Source organism: Lacerta agilis, chromosome 9 (assembly GCF_009819535.1).
Source record: "Lacerta agilis isolate rLacAgi1 chromosome 9, rLacAgi1.pri, whole genome shotgun sequence".
Classification (NCBI taxonomy): domain Eukaryota; kingdom Metazoa; phylum Chordata; class Lepidosauria; order Squamata; family Lacertidae; genus Lacerta; species Lacerta agilis.
Genome location: NC_046320.1, coordinates 24486601 through 24506696, shown reverse-complemented (window position 1 = coordinate 24506696; position 20096 = coordinate 24486601). Strand labels below are relative to the sequence as shown.

Here is a 20096-nt window from a genome sequence, read left to right as displayed (position 1 = left end):
CCTTGCCGGCACTATATATTTAAAGCAGTATTATATTCCTTTCAACAGTTATGGTTTCCCCCTAAGAATTGTCCTAAAATGTTTGAAGATATATCCTTGGATTGTCTTGTATCTCCCCAATCCTGTAAAGCTGGTCAGTATTATTAGCCCCCTATTTAAGATGGGAGACAATGAGTGAGGATTGGGTTTGTTTTACTTAAACCACTTAGTGATTTTGTGACAGAGATTCAAAGCAGACATTTACTGGTTTGTACCTCAGTCTCATAACTACTACAATCACAACAGCTCTCTTGTCGTAGTTCTTTTTTATTTTTATTTTAAAGAGAGGGTTCTTGGGAGTCCAGAAAAGGAACCAATAGTTGGCATCTGTGTCACCATGTAACTATTCTGGGACAAAATGTACTGCTGAGCTGACCAACGAAGTGTGCAGAGCAAAAAAAGAAACTTAACAACACGTTCCACGTTGTCACTCAAGAGCAGTTCTACAGTGCCACTCAGCAAATGAATGCTATTTTGCTCCAGGGGAAACCTCTGTGTACCAGAACCTAGATTAGATATGACATCACCCAACCATGGATTATCACAACTACATTCCCAGCATTCCACATTGTACACAAGATTCCGGAATCAGCACTTGCTACAGAGCTAGGTTGTGCAGAACTGCAGAGCATAAATAGCCCTTTCTGGAGCTTCCTATGTGCTTTGGCACCGCAGTTTCATTTTCTCTCCTTGGGTTTCTTATTGGATTCAAACATTTTGCATGGCATGTGGGGTGGGCGGACACACACACACACACACACAGAGAGAGAGAGAGTTAGCAATTTCATTTTGTAAAAGTATTTTATTTATAAAAATTCCTTCAAGTAGCACCTTAGAGACCAACTAAGTTTGTTATTGATATGAGCTTTCGTGAGCATGCACACTTCTTCAGATACCATTGTACCTGAATGCAACAGGCTAGCTTTGGTGGCACAGAGCAGGCCATGTGGCGCACACACAGCTCTGTCATTCCCTGACCCTCAGCACTTGACATAATGATGTCTGTCTCAATCTGCCTAATGGTAGAGCTGGCTCTTTTGTAATCTGTTGTATACAGGACTGCCTTTGTAGACTGTTCAGAAACTGTAGTTACCGGTAATTCAAAATACTGTACAGCTATTAGCCTGTGTTTTTCCAGTGCCCAAAACAACTGTGCTGACTCCTGGTATGTTTCCAGGAACAATTCAAGTGCTGGTGCTTGCATTTAAAGCCCCAAATGGCTTGATGTCTGGATACCTGAAGGATTACATTAGCCTGCTTGTACACAAAGATCAAAATGAGAGGCTTTTATCTGGGTGCCCCTGCCATTTGAAGTGATTAGGGAGTGGGGAAAACGTTCTTTTGGTAGGCACCAGGCAAAACTCTTTATCTTGTTTTCTAGAGCTTTTTAACCATTTTTAACAACTGTACCTTTTACACTTTACTGCTTTTATCTGCAGTTTAGATTTTATTGTTTGACACAGTGCAGTGTTTTCATTTTGTATGTATTTGTGGATTGTGGAAGGGTGGCAAATCACATGTTTGAAAATAATTATGCACACCTCCAAATATCTCACAATCTCTTTCTTTTGGTGGAAATAAGAGGTTGCCAGTAATGTGGTTGTGCATTGTGCCAGTGGACAGCAATTAGTGGTTTACAGGCCAAATTACAGCTTTGGGGTAATTGCCTCCAGATGACCTATGTTGACCTCACTAACCATCTGCTTATCTGTTGATTTAAACTGATCTAAGTGTATTCCAAAGGCCGCTTGAGTTTGATTTTTTAAAAGATAAAATTTTATGGCAGCTGTGGAAAAAAAATCCCCAAGAACATAAAGAATAGCTTTGTTGGCTCAAACCAAAGACCCATCTAGTCCCGCATCCTGTTCTCACAGTGGCCAACCAGGTGTCGGTGTGAAGCCCACAAACAGGACATGAGTGCAACAGCACTCTGCCCACTTGTGTTCCTCAGCAACTGGTGTTCAGGCGTAATGCATTTGATACTGGAAGTAGTACGCAACCATCATGACTAGTAGTGATTGATAGATTTATCCTCCATGAATCTGTAAAGCTCATTTTAAAGCCACCCGAGTTGGTGACCACTACATTTTCTGAAGGTGAGTTCCATACTATTCACTATGCACTTTGTGAAGAAGTACTTCCTTTTTTCTGGCCTGAGTCTTCCAACATTCAGCTTTGTTAGATGACCTTGGGCTCTAGTATTAGGAGAGAGGAAGGCAAAACTTCACAGTATCCGCTTTCTGCACACGAGGCATAGTTTTGTACACCTCTGTCATGCCCTCCCCTTTCTTGCCTTTTTTCCAAAATCAAAAAGTTTCTTTCTGTATATGTGATTTGATTCTTTTGGTTGGCTTTTTCCGGCTCTAAATTATCATTTTGAGGAGAGGTGACTTTTCCTTAAGGCAATTGTACAGAGCTTCTCTGTAAAGAGGAGTGCTTTGCATCTTAGTTCCTTTTGTCCACTTAATTTGTTCATATTAGATGATGAGCTTGTCACAAGCTTCTCACTTTGAGAGCCTTTGCAGCATTTTAGTGTTACTTTGAATGTGTTTAAACCTGATGCATGTAGCTGACTGTCAGTTTGGCAGGAACTTGAAACAGACTTACCAGTATTATTTCATGAGCTTTAAGTGTACAAAGGAATTTGGATTGATGTTTTCGGGGGTATAGCTGAATGAACACATTTTGCCTTGCACATTTAAGAATAAGGCATTGTCTGAAGGACAGTTCAGTAGCGAAACGCTTATATTTTGTCCGTTGTCACAACTCTGCCAGTTTCAAGGCTACCCCACTAACATACCTACAGCTCTTTCAAGGGAGTAAAAATAGCAGTGACCTAAAACCCTGTTGGAAAGATGCTTACTTAATGCTTCTTCAGATAGCTCTGTGCTATTTCATGTTTGGTGACAGATCATTTTGTTTTTTAAATGTGCACCCCATGTTCCTGTTAACCCATTGCAAGCATTAAAGAATTCCCACTGCATTATATAAGAACTGTAGAAACTTCCCACCAACTTCTGTGTAGTGAATGGAGAGGATTACTTTATGTCAAACCACACTGCCAGGCTGTTGAGGGTTATTGGAGGAATCTATAGCCAACAAGGATATGTCTCTGATTTGCAGAGATCACTGTACAAACTTGGCCCTTTGTTGAAGCCAGTGTAGTATAATGGTTAGTGTGTTAGACTGCGATTAGGTAGACTGAAATTCAAATTCCTCATCCCATCATGAAATTCACTGGCTGACCTTGGACTAGTCATTTTCCCCATGCTTAACCTACGTCACAAGGTTGTTAGTAAGGAACACATTGCAGGTGGTGGAGAGAACCATGCAAACTTTAGAACACATTATTTCTCCCAGAGGATCCTGGGAGCTAGAGCTTACCCCTCGCAGAGCTACAATTCCCAGTATCTGTAGCAAACTACAGTTATGAGGATTCTTCAGGGCAAATGAGGTGCTTTAAATGTGTGGAGTGTAGGCATAATACATGAATTTAAAAAAAAATTCTAGATAAAGTAAGATAGGGTCTAGATTGTGGAATGAAGGGTAAAACACAAACAAGGACAGTATAGTGCTCCAGCTGGTCCTTTCCTCCACTCTTTTGTGAAATATCACATTGTTTTTAAATTGTTACTGCTGAGATACAGGCTTTGCTTGCCTTGACATATTCCTACACTATCGCTTAAATTGTAATACTTACACCATAATAACTGATTTCCCACCAAATAACTAAACTGTATTTATTTTCAGGCAGTGCTTGGAATGTAACAAAAGCTGAGGGGTCAAATAAAAATTAGATTTTTAAACCAAGTAAAATAATTTAATCATAGAATTACAGAGTTGGAAGTGATCCCCAAAGCTCATCTAGTCCAGCCCCCTGCAATGCAGCTGTTCTGTATGGGGATTAAACCCTTGGTGTTATCAGCACCACACTCTAACCAACTGAGCTAATTTGAAGATCTCAAATGTTGTACCTTGTATGCCATCATACTTAGAGTCCTGAAGAATTTTTTTCTTTATAATTTAGCCATTTCCAGGATTTAAATTATTCACTTTACTTTAACCTGCAACCTTGGTGTTAATAGCACCATGCTCTAACTAACACAGACGGTATAGTGGAGGGAGAATGGAGGGGAGCACAGCTCCAGAACCTTTTTTAAAGGAACAATAATTAGGACAGTGTTTTTCAACCTTTTTTGGGCAAAGGCACACTTGTTTCATGAAAAAAAAATCACGAGGCACACCACCATTAGAAAATGTTAAAAAAATTAACTCTGTGCCTATATTGACTATATATAAAGTAATTCTCTTGAATAGGAATCAAATAAACACAAAGAAAGTATTTTATAATTACTTTTCAATTTTTCCCACGGCACACCAGGCAACATCTCGCGGCACACTAGTGTGCCGCGGAACAGTGGTTGAAAAACACTGAATTAGGAAACCTGCTGATGCATCAGAGTAATCAGCAAACCTTACTTGCTCCGCAGGTAAGAGATGATGATGAAGCGGTTAACTTCTACTATTGTTTGTGACAGATAAGCATAGGGAAAGTCAGAAATGTGCAAAAGAACTAAGAAGAGGCTAGAGTGGCTTTATACAGGGACCTTCTAGCACTTTAAAAGCCAGACAGTAGCACTCTGTGCACAAAATTAATTATTGTGGAGTTGTCATTCATTTTAGGAATAAACCCTTTAGCAAAGTATGCATGATGCTCCTTTGAACGTTACACAGAACGGTCTGGACATGCCAATATTAAAATGTGGGACACAGATCCGCTGCAGTGCTTCAGAGTCCAGGATTCCATGGCCAAGAAAATATACTGTATTTGTAGAGCAGCTTAACACATTGTTGTTTATTATTACTCCCTTTCTTATTCCCCATGCTTGAAGATGAGTCATGTTTAATGGAGGGGAAACAATTGCTGTATACAGTATGGCTATCATCAGCATTTGCCATTCAACATTTTTGTATGACACAGTGATGCCATATGCTATCTCCACCCATTTTTCTCTCTGATTATTCCTAATAAAAATGGGTGAAGGTCTCTCTCTTTGCAAGGGACGCAAGTGGCGCTGTGGTCTAAACCACTGAGCCTAGGGCTTGCTGATCAGAAGGTCGGCGGTTTGAATCCCCACGACGGGGTGAGCTCCTGTTGCTCAGTCCCTGCTCCTGTCAACCTAGCAGTTCGAAAGCTCATCAAAGTGCAAGTAGATAAATAGGTACCACTCCGGCGGGAAGGTAAACAGCATTTCCATGCGCTGCTCTGGTTCATCAGAAGCGGCTTAGTCATGCTGGCCACATGACCTGGAAGCTGTCTGCGGACAAATGCCGGCTCCCTTGGCCTGTAGAGCGAGATAAGCGCCGCAACCCCAGAGTCATCTGCGACTGGACTTAACTGTCAGGGGTACCTTTACCTTTACCTCTTTCTTTGCATTTAAAAGCTTTGTAGACTGATGTGTGGTATAAGAACTATACTTTGTTTTTCCTCAGCACACAGATCAGCCATAAAGTGTGACCGTTTTCCTGCTAGCTGTGCTTAGCTTCAGCATAATGCCTATATTCTTACAGTCTATTTATTTCCCCAGCTTACATCAGTGCCTGGGGTCATGATATCATATTTTTTAAAATTAGTTTTTAATTAAAGTTTTTCTTGTGTTATAAAACAGACAAAGAAACAAAGAAAATTACAGTTGGGGGAAATGAGAAGGGGAGAAAGAGGAAAGGAGAGAGATGGGGTTGTTGTTCTTTTGTTCTGTTTCCTACTGTGACACGTGGATAGGTCTTTTGTTTAGATATTGCCATTGTGAGAGTTTGGAGGGTTCAGAATTTGGTTGGTTGCATTCAGTTGGTTGCAGTGTGGCTTGTTTGTTTGTTTGTTTGTGTGTGTGGTGGGGTAGGTTTTTGGGTCAGGTTAGGCATATTTATTTGTACTGTATGCTGTTGGTGGATATAGGCCAATGTCCTGTTTATGTGATAAAGAGGAACCACACTGGGTAAATGATATCCTATTTGTTGTAGAAGCAGCAGCAGCAGCAGCAGAAGAAGAAAAGGCACTGGGTCATTGCTTTCTCTGGTGCCTCTGTTGTTTATAGGATAATGAACCTTGCTGTTCAGGATTTTAATTCCAGCATACAGTATTCAACTTAAATGTGTGATGCTTTCCAGTATGGATGCTAATCAAAAAGGCATACCAGTGTACTCCAAGCAAATTTTATTAGAAGTCTATTCAAGGGGAAAAAACACAGAGACCCTTTGCATGTAAGAATTCAAAGTCAATTACCTGAAAGCCAGGTATGAAAAATGTTCTATTAAAATCAGATAGAGAATAGAAACAGTGCTTTTTTAAAATATCACAGGCAACAGACATTTAAGTCTTCCATCATAAATGGCATCAAAGATAGGTATTGATTTCACAGCAAAGCTGCATGCACAACTAGTTTATAATGGAAAGCCTTTGAAATATAAAGCTTTTGCCATGAAATTTGCAGTAATAAAGGTATGCTGCACAAATATGATTGTTTGTCTTACTGACATTTCTCCATAATAAAGACATATGTACATTTTTTAAAGATTTGGCTGGTAAAACCATATTATACTTCATAAAACTTTTGCAGCAAATGCTATTTTACAGAATTGCACTATCCAAATGTGCTTATACATTGGGAGGAGGACGGGGGGGGGGGGGGTAAAGAAGACAAGGAAATGTTGATATTTATTAGTGGAAGGGGGTAGGTTTTCTTCTTCTTCAAAAAACCTCAACAATAAAATGGCTCTGTACAAAAAACCAAACATATGTACAAAATTCTACAAGACTATAAATATTTGTGAGAAGATCTGTCCTTTACCCAGAAAAGGGTTTTGTTTTGTTTTTGCCTTCTATATGGTGCCAGCAAAACCAAATCTGGACTCTTACATAAAGCCATAGATGCGGGAAATCATGTGTTTTCCCTCATACATGCCTCTCTTTGCATAAGGAAAACAAATACTGTATTCAAATATTGGATACTGCTTCATTACATCCACCCACATGTACCTGTGTTCATTTTTGTGCCTTTCTGTTTCTTTTAATGCTGGAGGGCCAGGAAGAAAATATTGTTCAGGTTTATTAATGTATGTGTATACATAAGTAGGAAAAAATAAAAGCATTGTGTGATACTTTCTGCAGAATTCCCCCAACTCGGTGTTGCAGTAAAATTGTGCACTGGATATTGGTTTTTAGTTGCAGAAACTTTGAATGATAAATGAATGATATTCTGTTGTACTCAGGGTATTTTTTGATATAGCAGAAAAGCATGCAACACCAACAATTTCAATATTGGTTTGCTTAATTGTTTCCCAGTATTTTTGTTTTGTTTTGTACACTTCTTTAATATCAAGCAGTAAACATGGATTCCTTTGGGATAAGTTTGCCCATATCACTGATGGTGGAAGTGGGGCCTTTGAACATTTTCCCTGTAGAGAGAGACAGAGATGTATGCTGCACTTGCAATAGGAAGATTTACTTCTTCTTGCAAAGATATGCATACTTCTTTCCTGACTTAGGGCATTAACATATGCAAATACAGAAGATGCATTTCATCTGCTTCCTGTCTTTGTGCACAACATTAATGTATGACTCACATATTTTCTCTATGGAGAGACAACACTGCTTTAGGAAAATCTGAATGCCCTTCCGGACATTAATGTGTACAGATGCAGGAAGTGCAAGTTGTGCTTAGTGTATTTGCAAATAGCTTCATGCATGAAGCTGCTCTTAGCTGGGGAAACGGGGGATTTAACCATTGTATGACCTCCGTCCAGAAGTCATGGCTTGTCAACTCTTAAGAGCAACTCCCCTTTTGAATTATTCCTGCTCAAATTTTTATAACCACTCTGCATATGTTGCAACATACAAGGCCATGGAAGCTATATTGCAAATGAGTTAAAAACAGGCAAATGTGTGACACAGCAACGTAAAAGCAACATATGCTGCTGAGCTTAAAAAGAATGTGAAAACTCAAATCAATGATTAAAAAGTAGTAAGCCACAACCTGTTCTATATATGAGGTGAAAGAAGATAAAACATTTCTCTTAAGGATAGTACTTCAATTTCCCTCAAATAATATGGATAACCACTTGGAGTGTCACAAAGTACCTTCCATTAAGCTTTTTCTTCTTGGCATATTTCAGATTGGTAGGGGCAGGCAAATATTTAATGCACACAGAAAAAGATGTACTAAATGTTGAACTAATTCCTCTTGTTTCATAAAAGCTGAGTTATCCCATCATAGCTGTTAACGATAATACTGCTGGCTGGCGGATGAGGATGGGAATGGTGAGGATGAACTAGATGACTTCTACCTGGAATTGCAAAGCAGCAAAACAGAAGGCTGGTGGAGCATGTTTTCTAGCAGCTTTATATGCAGATGTGTTGCAGAAATGCAGCATAAATAAGCAGGAAAAAAATAAGCAACATTTCACAGCCTCTTGACATAGTTTCCAGGGAAAGTACCAAAGAATTTTGTTCTTCTGGAGGTTCCTGAAAGTAGAAGTAATAAGTGAAACATGGCAGTAGTAGTAACATATTGCTCTCTAGAGAAGATAGTTACATTTCATTTTAGCATCCTTCATTAGTATATTCAGTACTATGTAATTTGGAAAACATTGCATAGCAAAAGAGAATTAAATATCACAGTCATTCAATAAAGCTATGGTAGGTTTGGGGAACCTTTAGCCCACCAGGTTTCACTGAGAGCTACAATTCCCTTCAACCCCAGCCAGCATGGCTAGTGGTGAGATATAATGGGAGCTGTAGTTCAGCAAAATCTGGAGGGTCAAAGTTTCCTACACCTAAGCTGCAGGTACCAAACAGGAAAAACATAGAGATCTTGGAAGTTTTAATTACAGCAGTTCACATTGCTGAGGAGGCAAGACGTTTTTAAAATGCAGCTTGCCTCTTCAGCAGTACAGGTGGGTGCAGTTGAAATTTCGAAGAAACCTCTGACATCATCCATGGTTCTTCCCAAGTACTATATTCAGTTTTGTTGGACAGTGCTTTCTTAACAGGGAACAAGTGTTACTCAAATGCTTGTTCCATCAAAGTTAATGGGAAAGCCTTCTCTTTCCAATGCTTAGCATGTGTCAGTGCCAGGCATTTGCTGAGGTGTAAATTGAGGGAGCCACTGAGCTCTGAATATTGCAATCTCTGTGGTGGTAGAGGATTCTGAGGGTGTGCTCTCATGTCAAGCAAGCAATCCCACCAGTTAGAAGCAGGAAGATGAATACACACTGCCTCTGACTTGGCCAGGACTCATATAGTGGTCATCTGTATACCTTGCCAGTTAACAGCTCATGCTTGGGATGCAAGAGCCCAAACACCCTACACTGGTTGGCATACTGCTGCATTATCAGTGACTCAGATACAAATGGTTATGGGATTTGGGAAGCTCAAAACATTTTTTGGAGCTGGCCCTTTGTGCAAGGTCCATGCGTGCTTTACAGCATCTGCAGAACTCTGGGTAAAGGGATGATATGCATTGTGTGTGTGAAGGAATTAATGCTTGCCACATTCTTTCAAAACAGTGTAATACAATTCATACCAAAGGTTTTTGAAAAGATTCTAACAGGTTTAGTGTCACTGCAGGTATCTCATGAAGTCTGATTTGCCAGCCACAAAGTACTGAGAGTATCCAGCTATGCAATCTCTGAGGTAGCACATATATCCTAGAGCACTACTAAATTTAAAATTAACATACCCACAAACCATCCATCATCACATTTTTCCATCACATCAATGACATCTCCCTCTCTGAGCTCCAATTCATCTTCGTTCCTAGGAGTATAGTTATACAGAACCTGAAACCTTAAACAGGACAAATGGATGCATTTAAAGAAAAAAAAATTGAGCAGCTTTCATTTTTACTTAGCTGGAAAAGCTTATTAAATAAATAGTCCTTTGAAGTTAAAAATAGGTTGCTTACAGGGTTGTTGTAGAGACTACAACTCAATATGCATATGGAATACTTTGAGCACTTGAATGTTCTATAGAAATGCAAATTATTCTAACTTAGTATTTATCTGGTTAGCTTGTCAACCAGCTACAGTTAAGTTCTGATCATTTCTCCATATCTTCTTTCCCATTCTCTTGTAGATGACTATATTTTCATATAATAACCAGGCAGTTGTTTACTAATTTGCCAAGGGAATCTAGACACCTTTCCACAGAGGCTTGGATCCTAAGGTAAGTTAACTTCACCAAGGTCACAGAACTTCCCTGTCCCTTAATCTCTTTAACTACCTGCACCCACCAAAGTCTATCTGGATAATCAGGGGACTCTCCTGAACAATGTGGGATGAGTAATTTTTGTGGGGGCGGGGCAGGGCGGGGCGGGGGCCTACCGAAGGAGGAAGAGTTATCCCAAACTAGTCTTGGATTTGAATATAAGAAAGTTAATGGAAGGGACGCTTCCCACCCCTCCCCCAGTAGCTCCCTCTCATGGACTGGCTGGATGCAGAGGAGTGGTGGGAGGCATCACCTGGGGAACCCCCAGAGCCAGGGGATTGGTGGTGGGAAAACAATGAGTGGTCAGAGGGAGGAGAAAGAGCAGACTGGGGGCAGGAGGTGTTCAAAGCAGAAAACAGAGTTTAGTGAGCAGGAAGAGGCTATGGCAGAGAGAAGTTCAGACTCTGAGGCTGGAGAGGAGGTTGGGCAAGAGGCAGAGTTGAGGGAGACCCCCCTCCTCCTGTGACCAGCTCCCCTCCCCCTGGTTTCCTAGAACATGCAGATAAATGAACAGAGATTGGTTTTGTGCAGAAACGGTTTGCGACTGCTTGGGGGAAGACCCTGCAGAGGTGGAGCCTTAGAAAGTGGTGGGAAGGTGGGGACCTTCAGTCCTCACAGCTGTTTGACTGGGGCAAGACTAGGGATGGGCGATATTAGGTTTTCAACATTGCAGTATATCACCAGCCAAACATCACAGTTTGGTGATATATTGCTACGTTGAAAGAGCTGCATTGGCCCCAGCCTGTGAGACCCTGGGTGAAACTGCTTCAGCTCTCACTGTGCAGGAGCTGAGGTGCTTTCACCCCAGGGCTTTGTAGGTTGGGGTGAATGCAGCTGGCCCCAGCCTGCTGCTCAGCTGGGGGGCACGAAGGCTTCCACCCCCCCCCAGCTGAGCTAGCCCTCCACTCCCCAAGATGGACTGAGCACTGCAAACACAGCCTGACAGGCTCCGTTCGCTGGGCTCCTTCAGCTTCACTGGCAAGGAATGGGGAGGGGGGCAGGGAAGCGGCTTCCTTTTCCTCGGAGAAAGAGGCTGCTTGCTCACCCCCTTGCTTGCCTGAAGATGGAAGGAGTGCTGCGACTTAACCTGACAGGCTCCAGCATCAGGGCTCCCTTTGCCTTTGCTGGCACAGCCCTTTCAGCCAGGCAGCACGAAGGCTCTCGCCCCCCACTTGAGCAAAATCTGCATTCATCCAGTGCACGCACATGCTGGAGTGACAGGGGTCTTATTTGCACACATCAGCCTGGGAGCCCAAATCCTCCTACTTGTGTGCAAGCAGAAGGCGGCTTCCTCAGCTGGGGAGCAGGAGCAGTTTAAATGAGCCCCCACCCCACCACTGGCTCGTGCCACGTGCTCCTTAGCAGTTTAAAGAAAAGGAGGGAGGAACAAGCTGTCCTGCCTGCTACCTTGCTGTGCTGGTAGCAGAGGGACTCAGGAACTGTGGTGGTTTCGCTAGCAATAAAGCAATGAGTGAAACCACCATCACAATCTTGCCCTCCTATCGGTCCTGGGCGATATATTGCCCAAGCCTAGGGAAGAGTTGCTGGGATCACTAGGCCTGCACTGTTTTGGTTTCTTTGAATAAAGACTTAACTGCACTGACACCATGTTTTTTTATTCCTGACCTGTGCTTGATTCTGACTCCTGACACTCCCTAGCCTATCCTTTCAGGAGGCATAATTGACTGCATGGCAAAGTGAGAATAGGGAACGTTTCCTTCCATGAAGTTACTTAAATTAACTTCCTTAGGGCCAAGCCATAGTGTATATTGTGTGGATACTACATTTTCTTAAAGATAAACTTGTAATACTTTGTTCCGTAGGGAAAACAAATGTGTTCTCCCTACCGCCTCCCTCTTAGTTCATCGCAGGAATCTGCCAATGCCAGATGAAATGTGAACTGGGCAGGGCACCTATTGGATTGTGCCTGTGACATCACCAGACCTATGTCCACTGAATCCTCTCTTGCTGCACCACATAAGTGATGGAGAGCTCATGCAGTCAAAAGATAAAGGTGCATGTGTATATTGGAGGGAGCCCTAGTAAGGCTGTCCCATCCTGGCATTATGCAGAATTTAAATTTTAATAGACTGAAATATGCCTAACTATGATGGATTATGCATTGGCATCCCTTTTATTGTCTGCTGTTATTACTATGCTCTAAGCAGAGTTACAGGGTTGTGCAGTAACTAAGTAAAATAGATCTAATACACTGAGTGTCCAGATCTTATGTTTCATTGTTGGAAATTATAAGATCTGCAACAAAACATTGACTGACTAGCAAGAATGTTGAACAGGAACAACCAGTCATCTTTCCAGAATATAAGAAGAGCCCTGCCAAGTCAGAACAAAGGCTCATTCTGTTCTCCCAGTGGTCAACCAGAAACCTATAGGAAGCTTGCAAGAAGCATCTGAGTGCAACAGCACTCTCCCCATTTGTGGTTCTAAGCAGTTGGTATACAAAAGCTCCCCCTCTCATTTCCATTTTACACCATTTGCAAGCTAACTCTTGACTTTTTCCTACTTTAAGTACTATGTCCAACACATCAACAAAGGAGGTATTTATGTAAGCTAATTCACTTCCCATCATAATTGGAAATAGAACTCATTTCTGAGATTAAAATTGCATTAAATGCCAAAAGTGAATTCGATCAGTAATTTGTAAGTTGCCTGTCACCACTAAGAGGTGCCAGAATATTCAGTGTAACAATTTAATTAGCATGACATTTACTTGTGTGCGCTTAAATTTCAGCTACAACTGTTGAAGTTTTCAGTAATGATGAAACATGCTCAGATTTTAACACTCCAAAGGAGCTATAAAAGGAAAGCTTTCTGCAACTGAATAAAATGATGCAATACACCAGCTTCACAACTTTCACTGGCATTGTTATGTGCAAATAAAGTATGTCTAGATTTTCACAAAAAATGAAGTTGCCTTCTACTTAGCTGGACCAATGGCCCATCTAGTCAACTTTCCAAGGTCTCATTCAAAGACTTTTTCCAGGAACTCTTGAGTTTTAGGAGCATTTAATGAATGGCAATATGGGTCATGGGTCTATGTATGAGTCAATGGTGAGAGTCAGGGGCAGATAGCAGCATGTTTTGAAAGGACAGCCCAGCACCACCCCCAATCATTACACATATGTTGTCCATACACTGCTGTGCCATGGGACGCAAGCTGCCTCGGTAGACAGCTTCTGGAATGGCAAATACTCCCTACTCAACCAAACTAGAAATTTACCAATGTCATTTAGATAAGAACTTTAGTAGATTAAAATACTTACGGTTCCCCCCCACTGTGTATATTTTCATGAGCAAACACAGGGCGCTGTGGCTGAAATGAAATGAGTTGAAATGTAATAAGAGTATAAATGGTTACAAATCCAGGTATAGCTTTCCACAGTCCTATATAATATGCACCCCTAGGACCACCATGCACAGGTCACCAAGTGCTTAACAACAACAACAACAACAACAACAACAATCCTCCCGATATTACTGGTTCTGAGGCTGCATATAAAAACAGTTTAACAAATAGCTAAAGGTCACAATGCAGAAGCACATAGAGCCAAGTAGGGTATTTGTGATGCAGGCCTCATTTACTGGCTGTCTGCTTCACAAATAAATTAAACAACTAAAAGCAAAGCAAACCAACCCCCAAAGTGTAAAAGAAAAGAGGAGATGCTGGGATTTCTTTAACACCTTTTGTAACCTTCATTATCATCAGCATAAATATCACCATGCCAAAGAAAGCTGTTATGTTTTATCCTATTTGCTCTTTCAGTTAAGTGTCATACATACTGCTAGTCTATAAAATGCACAAATGAATATACAATTTTAATCCAACAAACAGCCTCAGACAAGCAGAAAGCAAATCAGTGTGAATAACACTGACCCATTCCTTATGATTGCTCAATACCACATTCTTGCGAAAGTACTCTCAGATATCTAACTGGCAACTACCACATGCTATGTTGTTAATGATACTGCCTAGTTCTGAGAGGACTGTGGAAGGTTTTTTTAAAACAAAAACTATCCCATAGGGAATGAGAAAAGAGAAAATCAAATTATTAAAAGAATGCAGATAAATTATCAACATGTAGCCTTATAAGGGGAAAATGGTAACCAATGCCAGTATAAAAAGCTGAAAAGCAATTTTCATTTCCCACCACGGATTGGTGTTAATTAGAGTTCTGAAAAACAAACTGAATATTTTTAACATAAAAGAAATTGCCTTTATTGAACAGAAAGGTAAGTAAACATACATAAATACCCAGCAGACTTAGTGTAAAAAAAATAAAGACGGAAGTTTTCAAAATATAAACGGGAATCCATGGTTTAGGATTCATGACTTGAAGTTCACAGTTCAAGAGAACAGCTATTAGGGTGCACCATATTTTTCGCTCCATAAGACACACTTTTTTCCTCCTGAAAAGTAAGGAGAAATATCTGTGCGTCTTATGGAGCGAGTGGTGGTCCCTGGAGCTGAATTGCCCAGGGGCCAAAAGAGGATCATGCTTTTTATTTTACAGAGAGAAAAGGGGGTGTTGAAAGGACCCCGCCCAGCAGCTGAGCAGCAAGAGATCGGGGGAGAGATAAGAGTCCCCACTCCCTTTCAGCCCCGCCCTCCATTGTTGAATGTGCTGCAGAGAGAGGTTGTTTGTTTCCCCAGCGACATGTGACTGGCTGATTAGATTATCTGTCTGGAAACTGTAGGAAAGGCTCCCTTTCCTTTAGAAGCTGCAGAAATGTGAGTTGAACCCCATAAAAATGGGGCTTTTCCTCTTTGCTTTTCCCCCTTTGCAAAAAAAGCTACAAAACTTTTAGCTGATCCTCAAAAAAACCAGGGCTTTTCCCTTTGCAAAAAAGCTGCAAAACTTTTAGCTGATCCTCAAAAAAACAGGGCTTTTAGAGGAGGAAAACCAGAAAAAAAAAATTTCTTGTTTCCTCCTCTAAAAACGAGGTGCGCCCTATGGTCCGGTGTGCCCTATGGAGCGAAAAATATGGTATTTATGTAACTGTCTCATAGTTTGATTTTATGTGGATCCTGATTTTATGAATAGACTACCACTGATGGACATGAAGTGAACAATGTAGTCTGAGCTTTTTCAGATCAGTATAACCCAATTCCATCTTAAATGTGGGAGAAAGGTCCTTGGACTTGCAATGATTTGTACCAATTATAGACGCCAACTAGTCTTCAAGATGGGTCTATCAAGAGTACAGTGAAGTAGTCAAGACACGAGATCATATGGTCAACAAATGGTTGATGAGAAAAGAATATAGCTTTCTTGGTAAAAGGCCCTTGCTACTTACAATTAAGCCTCATAAATAAGTATCCAATAGTTTTCCCGTGTAACTGTATATGATTGTAGCACTATAAGAACACTTGCATTTTTTCAAACATAAAACATCTTAATGCAAACGTGATCATCCCTGACCCCTTCTCTTGTGGTTCAGATAAATGAAGTTTGTAACGTATACAAAAACGATTAGATTCAAATATGTATAACATTTGGTTTGTACATAAAATGCAGAAATCACACACATTACTTTCAAAGACAGAGTATGGACAATTATAATAAGAGATTGTACTGTATAGAGGATGCAGGTTAATGCGAATAAGCAAGAAAAAGCTGATACAGATGGCAGCTCAGAGAAGCAGTGCGATGAAAAAGCATGGCATCAAGTGAGTGCAACATATGTTGCCATAGCAGCAAAATATTTTGGGGTGTGTGTGTGTGTGTGTGTGTGTGTGTGAGATCATGCATTTGGAAACAACAAGGAACAGCAACACAGACATTACAATGAGGTCTTCTTATTTAGCCTTTGCAAATGGTCTCATAAGTAAGATACTTAGAAATGAGAGGAACTACTTAAGAAGGAAGGGAGAGTTAAACACAGATTGGTTAGAGAAACTGCTTCTTTTTAGGGCTATTTCACACATACTTGCAATTTTCAATTCCCCAGCAGAACGGTCCAAACTAAGCACAGCCTTCTGTGGCCTCCACACTTTTATCACTCAAGCTTTTTCCATTTTAAAGAGCAACACAACATTTAGAATTTACTTAAGCATGTGAGCCCCAGACTTCACAATGAGAAACCAAATTCCTTTTGCTAGGGGAAACCTGGCAATATCAGGGCCATATGGTACCATACCCTATGTAAATAGCTGTGCCCTCTGACTGGCGAGCTGCAAGATCTCCTTGTCATAACAGGGCTACGAGGAGGTTTGCCGAAGACAAATATCTCTCTTTTTAAATTGGCCTGGAAAAACCATAAACACGGGGGTCAATTCATCTAAAAGTCTAGACAGGCAATTTTATTGTTGTCATACTATTCTCACTTGCAAGCTGCACAAACCAGCTTTCAAATCTCCAAAATGCCCTTGTGCAAAAAGACATGCACATCTGTTAATCCACTGTGTCTCAAAGCTATGATGATCATTTTCCTTAATGCGACACTCCCCCCACCTCACCCCGTCCTCAAGCACTTAAAAATTGCAATGCCTACCAGTCCACCTGGGGCAGAAGATCCTATCACAAAATGCAGCATTTACATTTTCAAGTTTAATAATGGAGCAACCTCAAAAGCAAACAGCACTCATAGCCAGGAGGAAAATATTAGTAGCTGAGGCATTATAACTCTCGAGAGATTAAAAGGAGCTCATTGCGAAAATCTGACCTGCATTCTAAGCATCTCAATGTGTCTTTTGCATGAGTGAATATAAGTAGAGAGGAAGTGATATATGAAAGGGAGATGAAGCTGATGCCTCCTTAAATTAGATTCCAAAGCTTGACTGAGAAGATGGGTGTGAAGGGGAAAAAAACAATTACAGGATTCTAAGAGTGCCTTTGCACATTCCAATAAGTGCTGAAGCAGACAGTGTGGGTCACACATTCCTTCTGCAAAGTTAAAAAGCACTCTTACAAAGTGATTTGTTTTGAGTCAAAAAGCAATGATTTATTATTTCTCAGTGCCATTACACTAGTTCTTGTTTCAGTTGTAGTACCTGCTAATGATAGAACAGGCTAAAATGCTAACTGGATTCCTAGCAGCATAAGCAGTGCATGAATAATATTCTCTTGCAGGAATTCCTGCAATGGTGGATTGGATATCTGTGAGTAGACCGTGCCACTGTGAGTGGCTGACCAGTGTTGGAAGGAATAGCATAATTCAATGAAAGGGAATAATGAGATTTCAGTTCAGATTGGCTACACCTTCCCCCCACATGATTCAAGATGTGTGGTATGCTACAACAGTTCAGCTTTTGATCTAAAATGACTGTATGTGAGCTCAGAAGAGTTGCTATGCATGCTTTATAATTGAGAAATATGGAAGTGTTATCAACCTAGGCTGAGTCTAATCAGGTGCTTCACGATGAGACACAACACCAACCTGGCAAGAAGCCCTGGGCGTCCTGAGTCCCTTCCTATGAGATTAGGTATGTTATTGAAAAGAGAGTCGTCTAATTATCTGTTTGCTGGTAGGAATGGCAAGGTATCTGAGGAAGTGCCTGTGATAGTCTCTTCCACTTGTCCATTCCCATTGGGACTTCCAAGACCATGGTTCTCCCTATTAAGTTGTCATGTGTGCATGGGGATCCCAGCGATGCTGGTGCCTCAATTCTAGCCTGGCTTTGTGTACTCCTAGAACTGACTGTGAAGCCAGGCAGTCAAGTGTAATGTGGCTCTCAAGAATAGGAATGAATATGCTTGCTATAAGAGTAAGAAATACATATGCATGCTAGGTAGCTTGTTCAGGATTTTAATGAGTTATTTATGTTTATACCAGCCAAGTAGATAAAAGTCCACACCATAAAAGTCAATAGTGACTTTCCAGCAGATTGGATGAAGTCCTTACTGATAAAAATTTGTATAGCAAATGTCTTAGTAGTATTAAAGAGGAATCAAAATCTAGACATATACAAGAAAAATTGTAGGAAGTAAGGACTATGAATGATTCTGTGTGCCAAAATTTTATCTCTGCTGATTTATATATTTATTGTTTGGCATGTCCCAATTCCGATGCACTGATGCAGTAGTGACATAACTTTTGCTTAGTTGCACCAGTGTATTGAAGATTGGAGTATTTGGTGAGTGGCGGATATTTAAATACTTGGTGTTACAACGTTTTGATCTGACTGCATGCTTATGTCATTAAATATTAGTCACCAGCAAATCTGATTTTAAATCATTAGGTTAACCTCCAGGCTTCCTGAATGTCAGACATTTGAGAAGGCATGCAGCATTTCATATTCTAACAGATATTGTTGTTACCTTTAATTTTGGTGAATGTTTCTCCTGTCTGTATGACAGTTTGGAAAGGAGAGGGGGTGAGTGGGTGACAGCAGGCTTGGAAGATGTAGAAACACATTCAGAGAAAGATGCTTTGGCTGAGTGAAATGGAGGACTGGAAACAAGGCAAGAAGGAGAGGTGGAAGGTGCTTGCGTCTCATAGGGAAGTGAAGCTGGCTTAAACATTTAAAGAAAGACAACAGTAATTGAGCAGAAGAGCAATTACAAAGGGAGCAATAAAGCAGAGAGAGGAATACTGCACCACCATCAGTGAAAGGAAATGAGACACCCCCAACCTTCCCACCCATTGCTGTGTTCAGTAGGGTTAGGTAAAGGTAAAGATACCCCTGACCATTAGGTCCAGTCATGGACGACTCTGGGGTTGTGGCACTTATTTTGCTCTATAGGCCGAGGGAGCCGGCGTTTGTCCACAGACAGCTTCCGGGTCATGTGGCCAGTATGACTAAGCTGCTTCTGGCAAACCAGAGCAGCGCACAGAAATGCCATTTACCTTCCTGCCGGAGCGGTACCTATTTATCTATAGTACTTGCACTTGACGTGCTTTCGAGCTGCTAGGTGGGCAGGAGCTGGGAACGAACAACAGGAGCTCACCCCGTTGCGGGGATTCGGACCGCCGACCTTCTGATCGGCAAGTCCTAGGCTCAGTGGTTTAGACCATGGCGTCATCCGCGTCCCTGTCAGTAGGGTTAATTGAGTACATTTAGGACAATGCAATTATTGGAAATACATGGATCGATCACTGTGCTCAGCAGGACTGTTTCCTATCTGCTTACTTGAATAGCAGCTTCCTGTTCCCGGGGTAGTGGGTCCCTGCTCCTGCACCTCACAGTGCTGCAAGCTGCTTAAATGCTCCCACATTTAGAAAGCAGTCTACAGTGAAGGTCAGGAAGGAAAAGAAAAAGCTTGTGCATGTAGAGTTAACAAGTATGCCTGGAAAATGTTTGCTGGATTGCAGCCCTTGTCTCTCTTGGACTCACAGCAAGGATAGCCAATGCTTGCATTCTGGCAGATGGCGAGGGCATATTCTGCTTCTCAGAAAAGGGCCTGAAGCATGTTTTGTCATGCAAACTGATCACTCCATGCAGGTTCAGGCTTTAACACTGTTGGGAGCAAGTTCTAACGCTTCAAGCGGAATGCATGCAACCAGGGACCACAACAGACACACTGTTTTTGCTGCCTGTGTGTGCACAGTGGTGATGGTGGGAAACACACACTGGGCAGGCCATTATAAATGGCTGGTTCCACAGCTGGGAAGCTACATACAAATTCTTAAGAGAGATGTAACATTAGACGGCAGACAATCTTGCAAGTCAAAAATCCTTCCCCCTTTTCTTATGAGTAAAACTGTGGGAAACATTTTATGACAACTTGATTAAAATTCAGCAGAACCACCAGGGACTAATTAGAATGGCACTGGGGCCAGACTCAACCACTGCCAGTTGGCAGTTTCTAAAGCTAGATGGTTCTTTTTTGTT

The 20096-nt window shown here is 41.2% G+C and overlaps 1 protein-coding gene across 49 annotated transcripts in view; it reads right to left on the bottom strand.

Moving 5' to 3' along the window:
- Positions 1–6921: 6921 nt before the first annotated feature.
- SORBS2 (sorbin and SH3 domain containing 2) overlaps positions 6922–20096 on the bottom strand; it is a 181925-nt gene continuing 168750 nt past the window's right edge. For 28 of the 49 annotated variants that reach the window (XM_033161252.1, XM_033161255.1, XM_033161287.1 and 25 more), the window contains 5 exons: positions 18583–18777; positions 16463–16570; positions 13588–13637; positions 9777–9883; positions 6922–8560 (listed from right to left, as the gene is read on the bottom strand). In XM_033161252.1, the coding sequence (XP_033017143.1) occupies positions 8499–8560; positions 9777–9883; positions 13588–13637; positions 16463–16570; positions 18583–18777 (522 nt within the window). In that variant the 3' untranslated portion in view covers positions 6922–8498. The remainder of the gene's footprint in view (positions 8561–9776; positions 9884–13587; positions 13638–16462; positions 16571–18582; positions 18778–20096) is intronic. The other 21 variants (XM_033161267.1, XM_033161280.1, XM_033161281.1 and 18 more) reach the window with 5 other exon arrangements.